At 36.7% G+C, this 15,908-nt stretch overlaps 1 protein-coding gene across 10 annotated transcripts in view; it reads left to right on the top strand.

Annotated features, from left to right (window-relative positions):
- The window catches only part of LOC149791957 (uncharacterized), a 153,420-nt gene that overhangs the window by 93,371 nt on the left and 44,141 nt on the right, over window positions 1-15,908 (top strand). For 9 of the 10 annotated variants that reach the window (XR_016423457.1, XR_016423458.1, XM_089970474.1 and 6 more), the window contains 8 exons: window positions 4,820-4,991; window positions 6,414-6,468; window positions 7,161-7,309; window positions 9,050-9,189; window positions 11,737-11,908; window positions 12,774-12,828; window positions 13,531-13,679; window positions 15,723-15,862. Coding sequence is in view for 8 of the 10 variants with exons in the window: in XM_089970474.1 (XP_089826600.1) it covers window positions 4,820-4,991; window positions 6,414-6,468; window positions 7,161-7,309; window positions 9,050-9,189; window positions 11,737-11,908; window positions 12,774-12,828; window positions 13,531-13,679; window positions 15,723-15,862 (1,032 nt within the window). In the remaining 2 variants the exon portion in view is untranslated. The remainder of the gene's footprint in view (window positions 1-4,819; window positions 4,992-6,413; window positions 6,469-7,160; window positions 7,310-9,049; window positions 9,190-11,736; window positions 11,909-12,773; window positions 12,829-13,530; window positions 13,680-15,722; window positions 15,863-15,908) is intronic. The other variant, XM_089970476.1, reaches the window with a different exon arrangement.

Below are 15,908 nucleotides of genomic sequence, written 5' to 3'. Positions count from 1 at the left end.
TTGTTCGAGACACTGGGACTCCCCCTCTCCCACCCTAAAGTTCGTCTCACCGAGCCAACAGATACCGCTACGTCAAGAAACGGAGAGGATAAATGAAGGGACCATCCGTCGCTGAACAATACCGGTCACTTGGAACACCAGACAAACGAAGACGCAGCTCCCCAATCGGAGAAAATCATCCCTCTCTTTCTATATTTTTTATCCTACTGATACGTTAGGGGCATTTGTCTCAAATTTTACGTAACCCAGCTGGGGTAAGCCTTCCCACATGTCAGAGTTTGGCCTTTGGGTCTGTAAGTTGTCGGGCATGGGATTAACGATATACCAGCTGGACCCAAATAATAATACAGCCGTACCGACAACAACCCTTCAGCCGGCAATGGTAATTACCCCGACTTTATCAGTAGTCCAGCCGTCCTAACATGTAGACCTTATAGCCGTAATTGTTCAACAACACACTTTTGGTAGGGATATTAGTGTTAGATCCGTGAGTCTAACAGGCCAGCCAGCAACATATAATTACTTCATCCGCAATTTCGATGATAAATCTGTCCATTGAGCCACGACTTTGGAGCGACCGGCATATGTGCTGGCTTGACAGACATATCTATATATAGGAAGTCACTGGATCGACCTCATACCGCTTAAACCAGCCGGCAGTACTGGAAAGGACGGCTGCGCCGACAATGCCAACATTGCCGCGATGACGGATATTAGGTTACTCAATGCTTATTCTCAAGAGAGAACTCGTTTCTTGGACACATACGGCCGAACGGAGTCACGGACAAACCAGTCTTACGACAACCTGACCTTGGAGCGGACCGAATGCCATTGAGGACATTTATCGTATGCTAACCACTTTCGAATGCCCCCATCTCTTTCCACCTGAGAAGTCTACAAGTCAAAGCTTCGGTGGATGTTGGAGAGAAGAGGGATACGCGTCAGTCTAGCTTCTTACCCATCCGGCAAAGATTAGAGAGAATTTGGCGAACATGGCAACTCAAAGGCATTCTTTTGGGAAAGCCAGATTTCAGCGAACTTCACCTTGCGCTGCGATCGGACGCACTCCAACGCCTTCTGTACGGACCTTCCAGCTTTAGACAAGAACGGCTCAGCAGTTCACATGTTGGGTCTATTATTTCACAAAGTAGATAAGAAAGGTGTTCCGTGCTACGTCTAAGCTGATTGGGAACATCGTGGCAATATCTTCCATGTTAGACTTGGAGGTCAATGGAGATATCGAGGTCAATCCGCCTCAACGACCGATGGGGATGATATGCCATACGTTCCGACCTTACAAACGCATATTTTCACATCCCCATTCTCCCCGATTCACGCAAGTATCTTCGCTTTTGTTACCGAGACACAGTCTACCATTTTACAGTTCTTTCCTTTGCCCACAACATCAGCTCCTTGGCTTTCATTCAGATTATGGGTTCGTCGTCTCTGTTCCAGTCGATGTCTTCAACAGCGATGGCAGAGTACCTGGAGAACATCCTTCAGAAACACATGGTACGCTCGATTTTGTTTCAAAGCAGTAACGATCTTCTTTCTCTTCTGGCTCACCTAGATTTTCTAGTGAACTGGGAAAAGTCCGATCATTATCAATCCTAGAACTTTGTCCACCTGGGTATGGAGTATTTTCACCAAATGTAACCTTGTGCGCACCGCTGATGTCCGCGTCAATAAAACAGTAGAGTAGGCCGAGTCTGTTTTACACAAACGTCGTATTCCAGTGAGGTAGTTCCTGCGTATCCTCGGATCATTCAATGCGGCCTATCACGCGAGAAATTCGATCCTCATTGCCTTCGTTGGCTGTCCAGTAGAACCGTTCTGGAGATGCCCCAATGGAAATAACAGTTTACACTGACACCATAACGTAAAGTTAGGGTGCCCACGTTTTGCCTGACTTTGCTACTGTAAATGGCAAGTGGAAGACAGCGGAGCGGTCTCTACACATCAACATCCAGGAAGTGAAGGCTGTAATCAATGCCTTTCACTTATGTGAAGATTGACTCTTAGGCAAAACAGTCTTAATCTGGTTCGGAAGTGGTGGCTTTCCTCGTCGATCAGGGGGTACCAAGTCATCCATTCTTTGTGTCCTGGTATGGCAGTGAAAACTATGTTCCGACCGTCTCCGTATCAATGTGCATGTCAGACATATCCCCGGCAGGCTCAATACCCTGGCTTACACCATATTCAGAAGGGGTCATGTCCTTCACATGGAATGGTCGCTCAACCCTGTAAACTGTTCCCGGATCTGCGCTTTCTTGGGACGATTGATGATAGAGCTTTTGTTGATGAGGTAGAACCACACGTTTTCCACCTGTCTCTCCTATTCCAAACCCAGAAGCCTGGGCTGTGGATGCGCTCTCGATCAGTTGGAAGGGGTTTTTGCCTTTGCCTACCCTCCCACTTCTTCATATCAACAAGAATACAGAAGTTACGGGGTCAGAATTGCAAGATTTTTCTAATCACCCCTCTCAGGTGAGAGAAGTCCTGCGTCTCCGATCTACTCGGACTATTATTAGATCTACCCAGGAAGATTCCCAACCACAAATCAGAATCTTCTCACTCAAGCACTGTTGAGTGTGCTCCATCCCTGCCATGACTGACTCCTTCTACACGCTTGGCTCTTATCATGTCTGCCTTGAGAGTAAAACATATCAAACCTTCAAAGTGGCGTGTATTTATAGACAGGTGTCAAACCCATCACATCGTCCCTTTCTGCGCCTCATTCCTTCAATTGGCCGACATTTTTATATGGCTCTTTGAGGAGAAACAGATGTCTATGATCACTAGCAAAGAATATTGGTCTGTGTTATCGGACACAAACCGACATCACGGCAGATGTGATAATAGGTATGATAAAGATCCATACGATCTGTTAGCAAATTGTCATATCTTCAGCGACCAACATCCATTGCATTATTTCCAGAATGAAATTTGTCCGGGAGCTAATTTGACTCAGCTCACGTTTGAACCTCTCGCGTATCCTTTGCTATAATTTCTATCATACAAGACAAGTTTCATGATAGCTTCAGCCTACGTATGCAGAGTCAGTGAGGTACATGCCCTTTCAGTTGACCAGAACTATCTTCAGTTTGGAACGGATAGTTCGGTAATCCTTCTTACACCACGTTGCCAAGAATAGGTTGCCATCCGTAGGTAACCAGAAAGTCCTCATTCGTTCTCTTTTTCATAGGTAGATCGAGAGTGGCAGTCATGCAAGCTCATGTCCGCGCCCTCAAGCACTACTTGTGATGCACAGAGACAAGTTGTGGCTGGAGCGAACGTTTCTTTCTCTCGGTCAAGGGCAGAAAACAAGATATCACCCAATAGGCCCTTGCTTAGTGGCTGAGATGGTTAGACTCTCGGCATACTCAGAGATCTCTCAAGATCACAGTTGACTCATGAGAATTATTGCTCATGAGATTAAAGTTATTGCTGCAAGCCTCGCATTCGAGTGCAATGTTTCGATCCGACACATTATAGAAGCTGATGACTGGCAAGCAGATTCAACCTTCTCGAGTTCTTGCCTCAGCGATATAACGTCACAGAGACAAACGTTGGATCTGGTATTGCCGGTGTGAGCAGAACAGATGGTCACCAGACACAACTAGAACAATCAACACAGCACCTTAAATTCCCTGGATTCGCCAATGAACATTTTTATAGGCGAAAAGATCTTAACTTCATCTATCATTTGATCTCGGATTGTGTTGTTTAGGTCATTAGGTGAACAGGGTTTCTTTCATATGGGGAATCCAGCCACTCATCTCCATAAGTATACTCAAGGTAGAGGCCGGTTGTTCAGCATCCCCTACTGTTATTACTTATTCTCCTAACGTCGTGTGATTGTGGAACCTATTCAAAGGAGAAAACAACTTTTTTAAGCAAATTATGTTTCTCCGAAGAATGCACCTAGTCGTAAGGTCAAAAGCGTGCCGACAAATGCGCGCCGACACAAAAGCGCGAAGCAAAATATATACGTCAACATGCGCGCATGTCAAAAGCGTGCAACATAAACTATAAACCTGTAATCTTATTATGACTTTGATTGATAAATGTCTCATTTCGAATGAAATAAACTAATAGTTTGGATCGCTCTTTCCAGTGAGCAGACATCAATGTGTCTACACTCAATATTGATTAGAAATAAAGTACTGGTTTAAACCACTGTTTTCACTGAGCAGGCATCAAGGTGCATATTTACGCAGTATAAGTCTAGAAAACTATAAATACCAAATTCATTTTGTAAAAATTAAAAAATCATAGATTTTGTTGATTATGTGCATAACGTTGCATTTTGAACAGTGATATAACTAATATACTGACACTGATATTAATAATATTGAACATTTTTTAAACAGCGAATATTTGCTTATTTATTTGAGATAATAACTGTATAATATATGCCTTGCGCACTTTTGTCGTCGCGTGCTTTTGTCCACGCGCATTAGTCAGCGAGCCTTTGACCTGTGACCCCGATGTATTAGGTTAATATTCCTAACGTAATGTGGTATGGTAAACATTCTCGAAGAAGCATAATTTTAAAACTTAATAAAAACTTATTTTAGTAGTAGAAAAAACAATCACAAGAGCAGAAAAAGTTCCAATACATTATTTTTCTTACGTTGATGATACTATATGTTTGATTGATATTATAATACTTGCATTATTATTATCATTGTTATTATTATTATTATTATTACGATGATGACGATGACGATTATACAATATGTTTGATTCATCTATTTTATTGTAAATACAATGATAATTCCAAAAATGGTATAACATTTTGTTCTGATATTCACAGCCATGCCCTGAAGGTAGATGGGGTAGTGGTTGTATGAATGCCTGCGAATGTACGCCAGCCAATACTGATTCGTGTAATCGCACGGATGGTGCGTGCCAGTGTAAACCAGGGTTCACTGGGGAAGTCTGTGAAAATATTTGTCCGGATGGATTTTATGGACAAAATTGCCAGTGTAAGTTTTTGTTTCCCAACATATGATTCTCTTCACTTTAATACTTTTGGCAGTCACGTATGTTTTGATAGCTTTTGTTGCAATAAGATTTTTAAAATATAAAAGATGCCAGAAATAGGTTATGTCAGCGTTAAACATTTACAAGAATAAATAGGATTTTTAGTATAAAAGAAAAGGAAGTAATGTGTCTTGCAAAGAACACACAATGGTAACCAACTCACAGTGATTGGATTATAGGAGTAGAATCTGCACCCTCATCAGAAACGCTATTGATTCAACCGCCACAGTTCAAGCCTCTGTCATTCGCCTACTACGATCCACGGAACAGAGCGTCAGATGTATTCTATAAATCCGCGAGCCTATATCGGATTAATTCTTACTCCGCTGTACATAATCTATTCCAGCCAAAAGATAATTGTTTGTTCAGTATATAGGAACTGGATATAGGTTACCAAAACGTTGTCTTCTATACAAGCAAAGAGCATTGCATACAATAATAATAATAATAATAGTAATAGTAATAACAATAATGATGAGGACTTTGTATAGCGCCTAATCTTTAGAAGCTCTAAGCGCTCAACAACATTAAACAACACCTATAAGTAAAGAAACATAATAATATTATTACAAAAACAAATAACATGAAATAAAAAAAATCATTAAAAAATAAAAAAACATGCTGAGAATATTTCAGGTAAGAAACATTATTAGGTCTTTAAGTTTGTTCTTGCAGTCGAAATAAGTGAGTTGTGAGAGCCCTCTTGAATGTGATCATTGTGTCTTTGTGTCTAGTTCAGTGGGCAATTCATTCCACGTTGCTGGGTACTGGTATGCAAAAGAACGCTGTTCATATGACTTTCTTTTCATAGTGGGAATAATGAGTATATCATTGTCAGAAGAGGAGCGTAAGTATCTTGCTGGTGTGTACACATGGATGAGGTCGGATAGGTATGTTGGACTAGAGTCCGACAGTGAAGTGTAGCACAGAGAGCAAATTTTGTGTTTGATTCTGGATCGAATGGAGAGCCAGTGTAGGGTACAGAGGAGCGGGGAGGTGTGCTCTGATTATTTTAACTACTGTATTTTAGTGCACTCAAATGTTATTGAGCTTTGACAAACGCACACAAAAGCATGCATGCACACAATACTAACACAGACGCATATGCAAAGGAAAGTGGCAATATTCACTTATGTCGCAATTGTAATAAAATTCCATGGGATACATTTTTATCAAGTCATGCAAAGCTAATATTTTGCTAGTTGTTAGTGGCAAGACTATTAGAGGCAGTATCAGCGTGGGAAAGGTCATTTTGTTTGATCAAATTCAAATGGTTAAGCATTCTAACGTGTAGGTAAATTTCTCCACCAAGGATTTATTGTTTAATTAAATAAGTTTTTGAATGTTTATTTATTCCGAAACAGCTCGCTGTAACTGCGTACACAGTGCTTCCTGTGACCATATTACTGCAAGTTGTCAGTAAGTATTTATCTTTACCTTTTGCATTAAATGTTGAAGGATTCCAATTCTGCATTGAAACAGATTATCTTTTTACATAGACAAGGGACAAGTAATTCAAACAGTTAGGTTCATGTACATTTCATTTACCTTATCATGGCTGATGCACACTTGCATACGGATGAACGGTATATCACCATCTACTTGCATAGAGATTAACGGTATATCACCATTTTCATCCTATTACCCATTTAAAAGTTAGAGCTCAAATAGATAAAGATACACTGTAACAAAAAAGGAACGCATCAAAAAAGGTATGCGCATACATTTCCCGGTATGGGTCATTACATAGAAAAGCATTTGAAAACTAGTAACTAACTGAACATAATCAAAAACTGAAGCAAATATTTGGAAAATCATCGGACTTGTAAAAGTATAACAGAAATATTGCCTGCAAATGCGCAAAGAAAATTACGTACATTTAAATAAAAAATACATAGAAGTACGTTGTAGCAAGACAGGAAAGCAACAAAAAAGATCATGCGCATACGTATCCCAGTATGGGTCAAGCACAGAAAAACTAGTCACTAATTGCACATAACCTACAATTCAAGCTAGTATTTCAACAATTCATCAGATGTCTACAGATAAAATGCCTGCAAATGCGCGAGAAATAAAAAGTAAATCAAACTGAAGCGATCTTCTTGTTACAGGTGTCTGCCTGGCTGGTTAGGTGCCTCATGCAACATTACCTGTCCTCAAGGCACCTTTGGCACGAACTGTACAAATGTATGTAACTGTAATCATGGTGTGTGCTCTCCAGAAGATGGCACGTGCTTTTGCGAAATGGGATACAAATTGCGTATGTTTTTCCGCGATTGCTCTATCTTTCTATCTTCCTCTCTAAATCTGCATCACTAATGAAATTATTTGGCATATACTGATACATTGATTTGCTTTGCTATGGGATACAGAGAATATAGAGTGGATATGTACTTTAAGCGAGTGAATAACGGATAAGGTTCATCGAGTGTATGGACGAACCTGGCATGAAATATATGCATTATGCTTACGGAGCAAGTAATTGGATTTTTGTGTTTCTGTTTTCATTTTATGCCCAAATGTAGTGGCCATTAATATTTTTACAACATTAACATCTTATATATTGCTGTATCCATGGCGATACTGATAGCCGTTTACCATTCTGTTGAATATTGTGCATATTTCACATAAAATATCAGTAGTAACATAATTCTTCCACCTAATTAGCGAGAAATTGTACTTTGAACAATCTTGAAGAAAAAGGTACCTGATCTTTAACGGATTTGAACTTTTTTTGTTTGTATATGTGCTGGACTTGCTATTAGACTATGCATGCATCTGAAAGTAGCACAAGTCGTTTAGTTGTAGCAGTATCCAAGCGACGGTGCAAATACTTTTAGTATTTAACGCCAGTGAATTATCCGTTCTTTTCCTTGGGAAATCCAACAATTCCGGGCCATGCATTATCTGTGTTTTACTGGTATTATACCATTCAACCTTGTAGGATAAAATACTTTTCCTATTTCATTGGTGAGGAGTCTTAAAATGGCACCGTTTTCTGCGTTTTCATGTCTAATGTCACAGGCTGATATTTGATAATATGGATGATATTTAGTAAACCAAACAGAAACAAATATTAAAAGAAAAAAGACACTTTAAGAAAAGATTGACTAACATTTATATCACACTATCTCAATTCTTATAAAAATGCACTCTTTTCAACAACTGTCTCATAAGCCATTTTGTTGTTCCCAACTAACGCTGTGTAAGATAGACTTTTATTGATGTAAGTTCTATTAAGAATTAAACATAACTTATCACCAAACAAAACTTTGAATCTGTAGACATTGAGAAATACAAAAAATTCACCCTGTATCCTAAGGATTTTATACCTATTTGTATTATATAGTAACTTTCTTTTGCAATTATAATACCTTTTGTTACCTTTTACCTTACATTGAATATACCTTTCACCGTTGTATTCTAATTAGTTGTATTTTAACTACATTTTAACCATTGCCATTGAACCATTACATTGCAACTACCTTTTATCGATTATGTCGTAACTTCCCTCTTTTGTAGTTATTGTAACTATATTTCACCATTACATTTTATTTTTTACCATATTTTTACTTCATTTGTTTGTGATATTGTAACGACTTCATTTGATTGTGATACTGTACCAAGATTTTACTGTAGTACTTTTTATCTTTGACCTGATATTTACCTTTTATATTTCATTTTATGGTACTTCATACTTGTGTTTATATGCCATGGTTTATCTTCATAATCAATGGGGAAGGAAGAAGGGGATGCTTAATATTTAAATGTGTTACTTTGGATCTCATCCTAAAGCCAGTATTGCATTGATTTGCCACTAAATTCTAATATGTGCAAATGTTTCACAACTGCCATTTTTGCTGGAAGACACTACCTCCATTATAGAGATAGATTGCTGTCCATCCTAACGTAGCAACTGTGGTAATTGTCTAAAAGTACATATTTTTTGTATGTTTTCGCCATATTAGAATCCATTCATGACCTAATTGTTGTTTTTCAGCTACTTGCTCTCAACCGTGTGACCCATATCAATGGGGACAAAATTGTTCGCAATATTGCGATTGTTCCGAATCGCCATGTGACCCTGTGAATGGATTTTGCTACTGTTTACCTGGTTACACAGGAAATAATTGTGAATTGGTAAGTATCGTTATCTGCTGGATTGGTCTACCGCAGTGTAGGCCTTGATACTCAGGACACATGTGAGTATAATTGTATGTTAGGTTGTAGTCCGATAAATCAACCCCCCCCCAAATCTGTACTGATACTCATAAACGATACCCGAAAATCAGTCTCATCACTGGTGAAGAGCTGTTATACGCTAGTGCACGACTGGGTACACAAAAAGTAAACATGAACTTCTTACAGTCATTATATCGGTCAAACTGGTCTATGAAAATGTGGTTTAGATTACAAAATAAATATTTGAACTTGGAGATATAATTTTATCAGATTAATATTTGTTGCAATTTTGTCTACCAAAGATAAAGTTGACTTTGTTTCTGTTTGATAAACGTAAAGGTGCCGATTCATTTTTATTCCTTCCGTCAACTTGTCGCCGTTGAAATGAGTTTAGAACACACTTCATATTATGAACAAAATAATAAAGATCTATACACAATAGGCAACAATGAAAATGTGTTGTAAACATGAGATTTGTTTTAAAATAATTGTTAACTTAGGTACATTATACTGATTTTGTCGTATACTATATAATAGGGAGTATGATATGCAGTATATAATGTGATATGCAGCATACACTATTATGACTTGTACACTGTAACATTTACTGTAACATGTAATATACAGAGTACTGACTTGACATGTAAATAATACCGACTAGGACATGTGACATATATTAACAATGACATGTTTTATAGCCTACTGACTATGACGGTTGGTAAGCAATACTTACTATGTTTTGTAAGATATGATACTTATAATGACATTTTGTATTTCATAATGACTTTAGTATCTGTTACACTGATAGGTTGCATACCATAATGTTATGTAGTATATACCACTGACATTTAGTGTATTATGCTCACTATGACATGATATAATAATATAACATGTTGGATATGACAGGGGAGATGACAATTTGTATACAATATCAGGAACGAGATGTTGGATATAATACTGGTTATGAAATGCTGTATCAAATATTGACAAATACATTTTGGGTATAATACCTTTTATGACATGTTAGACATAATACTGGCTATAACAATTGCTATATAACATTGACAATGACAGTTTGGATATAATACTTGCTATGGCATGTTGTATATAATATTGGTCATGGCATATTGGCTATATTACTGGCTATGAGATGCTGTATATAATACTAGTTATGACATTTGTATATAATATTGGAAGTGATATGCTGTATATAATACTAGTTATTACATGCTGTATATAATATCTACAATGATATGCTGGATATAGTATTGGAAATGATATGTTGGATATAGTTCTGTTTTTGACATGCTGTATATAGTATTGGAAGTGACATGTTAGATATTAATTATAATACTGGTTATGGTGTAATGTATATTACACAATAACCTTTCGTATAAGATACAGTGTTGACTTGTATATCAAAACAATTTGCACGCATCTTAATCTAAACCAGTATTTCAATTAAATATAGATTCCTTTTCATTACAAGTCAATGATGTTATAATATACTTATGATAAATGTGAGATATGTCAGAGGAATAACTTTATTTTGGCGCTAGTTTCTAAGGAATATTCTTAATATTGAGTAGATACTGATTTCAAATACTGTTTTCATTGGGCATATCTCAAGGTGCGTAATTACGCAGTATAAGCCTAGAAAACTATAAATAAGACATTGATTCTGTAAAAATTTAAAATTCATATCTAACCATACAAAAGACTTAGTCTTAGAAGGAGAAAGACCATATCATAGAATGCCCTGATTATGCACATAACGTTACATTTTGAACAGTGATATAATTATCACTCTGAAATTCATATTAATAATATTGAACATTTGTTAAATAGTGAATATTTGCATATTTATTTGACATAATAACTTTTATAATATATACCATGCGCGCTTTTGTCCACTTGTCAGTGTGCTTTTGACCTGCGCAGTAATGACAGGATACCTCGAGGAAACTTATTTAGTCACAGTACGTAAAAACCCTCCAAACTACCCCGTCATGCCATCATCCGCGTTAATGTCTCGCTCACCTAAAACAGTGGCGAACCAGTTAAAATCAGAGAGAGGTAATGGGTAAGGGTGTTGCCCCTTGCTGTCTAAAACAGACAGAATAAGCCGATTTAGTCTTTTGTAAGATTATGTTCCAGAGGTACTAGGTTAATATGCCTAACGTAATGTGCTATGGTAAATATTCTCGAAGAACCATACTTTATTTACTTACAAAATTTGCTTATAGCAGTAGAAAAGACAATGAAAAGAGAAAAATCAATGGCAATACATTATTTTTTATTACGTTGATCATACTATATGATCGACTGATATAATGATAATAATAATAATTATATTGTTATTGTTATTATTATTATTATTATTTTTCTTATTATTATTTGGAAGAAGATGTTGACGATTATAATATATTTTTAATTCATCTATATTTATTGTAAAGAAAATGATAATTTCAAAAATTGTGTAACATTTTATTCTGATATTCACAGCCATGCCCTGAAGGTAGATGGGGTAATGGTTGTACGAATGAATGCGAGTGTACGCCAGCCAATACTGCTTCGTGTAGTCACATGGATGGTGCGTGCCAGTGTAAACCGGGGTTCACTGGGAAAGTCTGTGAAAATATTTGTCTGGATGGATTTTATGGACAAAATTGCCAGTGTAAGTTTTTGTTTCCCAATGTATGATTCTCTTCACTATAATAGTTTCGCAGTCACGTATGTTTTGATAGCTTTTGTCGTAACAAGATTTAAAAAATAATAGATGCTAGATATAGGTTATGCCATCGTTAAACATTTACAAGAATAGATAGGATTATTAGTATAGAAGAAAAAGACGTAACGTGGCTTACAGAGATTACACAATGGTAAACAACTCACAATGATTGGATTAAAGGAATGGAATCTGCACCCTCATCAGAAACGCTATTGATTCAACCGCCACGGTTAAAGCCTCTATCAGTCGCCTATTAAGACCCGCGGAACAGCGCGTCAGATGTATTCTATACATCCACGAGCCTGTATGGGATTAGTTCTTATTCCGCTGGACCTAACCTATTCCAGCCCGAAATTAAGTGTTTGTTCCGTATATAGGAATTGGAAAAAGATTGGCAAACGGTCATCTTGTATCCAAGCAAAGATTAATGCATATACAACAGACCATATTATTTTAATTACTGTATTTTAGTGCGCTCAAATGTTATTGAGCTTTGACACACTCACACAAAAGAATGCACGCACATAATACTAACATAGACACATATACAAAGGAAACTGGCAATATTCACTTATGTCGCATTTGTAATAAAATTCCATGGGATACATTTTTATCAAGTCATGCAAAGCTAATATTTTGCATATCTCTTGTTAGTGGCAAGACTATTCGAGGCATTATCAGCGTGGAAAAGGTCATTTTATTTGAATCAAATTCAAGTGATTAAGCATGCTAACGTGTAGGTAAATTTCTCCACCAAGGATTTATTGTTGAATTAAATAATTTTTTTAAATGTTTATTTTATCCGAAATAGCTCCCTGTAACTGCTTACACAGTGCTTCCTGTGACCATATAACTGGAATTTGTCAGTAAGTATTTATTTTTACCTTTTGTATTAAATGTTGAAGGATTCCAATTTTGTTTTGAAACAGATTATGTTTTTACATAGGCAATGGGCAAGTAATCCAAACAATTAGGTTCATCTACATTTTCTTTTCCTTATCATGGCTGATGCACACTTGCATACGGATGAACGGTATATCACCATCTACTTGCATAGGGATTAACGGTATATCACCATCTTATTGCTATTGCCCATTTAAAAGTTAGACCACAAATAGATAAAGATGCACTGTAGCGAAACAGGAATGCAACATAAAAGGCATGCTCTTACGTCTCCCACTATGGGTCATTGCATAGAAAAGCATTTGAAAACTAGTAACTAATTGAACATAATCAAAATTTCAAGCAAGTATTTGAAAAAATCATCAAACTTGTAAAAATAAAACAAAAATATTGCCTGCAAATGCGCAAAGAAGATTACATAAATTTGAATAAAAATATATACCAATATGTTGTAGCTAGACAGGAAAGCAACAAAAAAGATCATGCGCATACGTCTCCCAGTATGGGCCATTACATAGAAAAGCACAGAAAAACTAATTCCACATAAACTAAATGTCAAGTGAGTATTTAAAAATTCATCCGATGTCTACAGATAAAATAGAAATATTGCTTGCAAAAGCGCAAGAAAAAAAGTAAATCATACCGTAGCGATCTTCTTGTTACAGGTGTCTGCCTGGCTGGTTAGGTGCCTCATGCAACATTACCTGTACTCAAGGCACCTTTGGCACGAACTGTGAAAATGTATGTAACTGTAATTATGGTGTGTGCTCTCCAGAAGATGGCACGTGCTTTTGCGAAATGGGATACAAATTGCGTATGTTTTTCTGCGATTGCTCTATCTTTCTATCTTCCTCTCTCAATCTGCATCTCTAATGAAATTATTTGGCATATACTGATACATTGATTTGCTCTGCTATGGGATACAGAGAATATAGAGTGGATATGTACTTTAAGCGAGTGAATATCGGATAAAGTTGATCGAGTGTATGGACGAACCTGGCATGAAATATATGCATTATTCTTACGGAGCAAGTAATTGGCCTTTTTGTTTTTCTGTTTTCATTTTATGCCCAAATGTAGTGGCCATTAATATTTTTACAACATTAACATCTTATATATTGCTGTATCCATGGCGATACTGATAACCGTTTACCATTCTGTTGAATATTGTGAATATTTCACATAAAATATCAGTAGTAACATAAAATATCAGTAGTAACACAATTCTTCCACCTAATTAGCAAGAAATTGTACTTTGAAGCAATCTTGAAGAAAAAGGTACCTGATCTTTAACAGATTTGAACTTTTTTGTTTGTATATGTGCTGGACTTGTTATTAGACTATGCATGCATCTGAAAGTAGCACGAGTTGTTTAGTTGTAGCAGTAGCCATGCGACGGTGCAAATACTTTTAGTATTTAACGCCAGTGAATTATCTGTTCTTTTCCTTAGGAAATCCAACAATTCCGGGCCGTGCATTAACTATGTTTTACTGGTATTATACCATTCAACCTTGTAGGATAAAATACTTTTTCTATTTCATTGGTGAGGAGTCTTAAAATGGCACCGTTTTCTGCGTTTTCATGTCTAATGTCACAGGCTGATATTTGTTAATATGAATGATATTTAGTTCACCAAACATAAACAAATATTAAAAGAAAAAAGACACTTTAAGAAAAGATTGACTTACATTTATATCATACAATCTCAATTCCTATAACGATGCACTCTTTTCAACAACTGTCTGATAAGCCATTTTGTTGTTCCGAACTAACGCTGTGTAAGATCGACTTTTATTGATGTAAGTTCTATTAAGAATTAAACATAACTAATCACCAAAGAAAACCTTGACTCTGTAAAAATTGAGAAATAACAAAACAAGTTTTCACCCTGTATCGGAAGGATTTTATACCTATTTGTATTATATAGTAATTTCCTTTTGCAATTATAATACCTTTTGCTACCATTTACCTTACATTGTATATACCTTTCACTGTTGTATTGTAATTAGTTGTATTTTAACTGCATTTTAACCATTACCATTGAACCATTACATTGCAACTACATTTTATCGATTATGTCGTAACTTCCCTCTTTTGTAGTTATTGTAACTATAGTTCACCAGTACATTTTATTTTTTTACCATATTTTTACTTCATTTGTTTGTGATATTGTAACCGTTTCATTTCATTGTGATATTGTAACAACATTCTACCCAGGGTCGGCGCTAATATATAGGCAAACTAGGCAGCCGCCTAGGGCGCTGATTTCAGGGGGCGCATTTCTCCAAATCAACAACAGTTTTGAAAAAAAAAAGTAAATAAATTTCAGTTTTATTGAGGGTCGTTTTTTATCCTGGTTTATTTCATACAGGGACAAATAATCGGGTAGATTCAGTCTGACCGAAACACCAGGCTGACCGGAACAAGCAAAATTTTGAAATTGATATTTTCCGGAGTGGGGTGGGGCACCAGAATCTAACCTTGCCTAGGGCGCCAGATAGTCTGGCGCTGGCCCTGATTTTGCCTTAGTACTTTTTATCTTTGAAGTGATATTTACCATTTATCTTTCCTTTTGTAGTACTTCATACTTGTGTTTATATGGCATAGTTTATCTTCATAATCAATGGGGAAGGAAGAAGGGGATGCTTAATATTTAAATGTATAACTTTAGACCTCGTATTGCATTGATTTGCCACTAAATTCTAATATGTGCAAATGTTTAACAACTGCCATTTTTCTTGGAAGTCACTGCCTCCATTATAGAGGCAGATTGTAGTCCATCCTAATGTATCAACTGTGGTAATTGTCTAAAAGTACATATTTTTGTATGTTTTCGACATAATTGTTGTTTTTCAGCTACCTGCTCTCAGCGGTGTGACCCATATCAATGGGGACAAAATTGTTCGCAATATTGCGATTGTTCCGAATCGCCATGTGACCCTGTGAATGGATTTTGCTACTGTTTTCCTGGTTACACAGGAAATAATTGTGAATTGGTAAGTATCGTTATCTGCTGGATTGGTCTATCGCAGTGTAGGCCTG

The sequence above is a fragment of the Sinohyriopsis cumingii genome, chromosome 9, assembly GCF_028554795.1.
Source record: "Sinohyriopsis cumingii isolate HCF-2022 chromosome 9, ASM2855479v2, whole genome shotgun sequence".
NCBI lineage: Eukaryota > Metazoa > Mollusca > Bivalvia > Unionida > Unionidae > Sinohyriopsis > Sinohyriopsis cumingii.
Note: the sequence above shows the minus strand (reverse complement) of the source record. Positions and strands in the feature narration are given on the sequence as shown.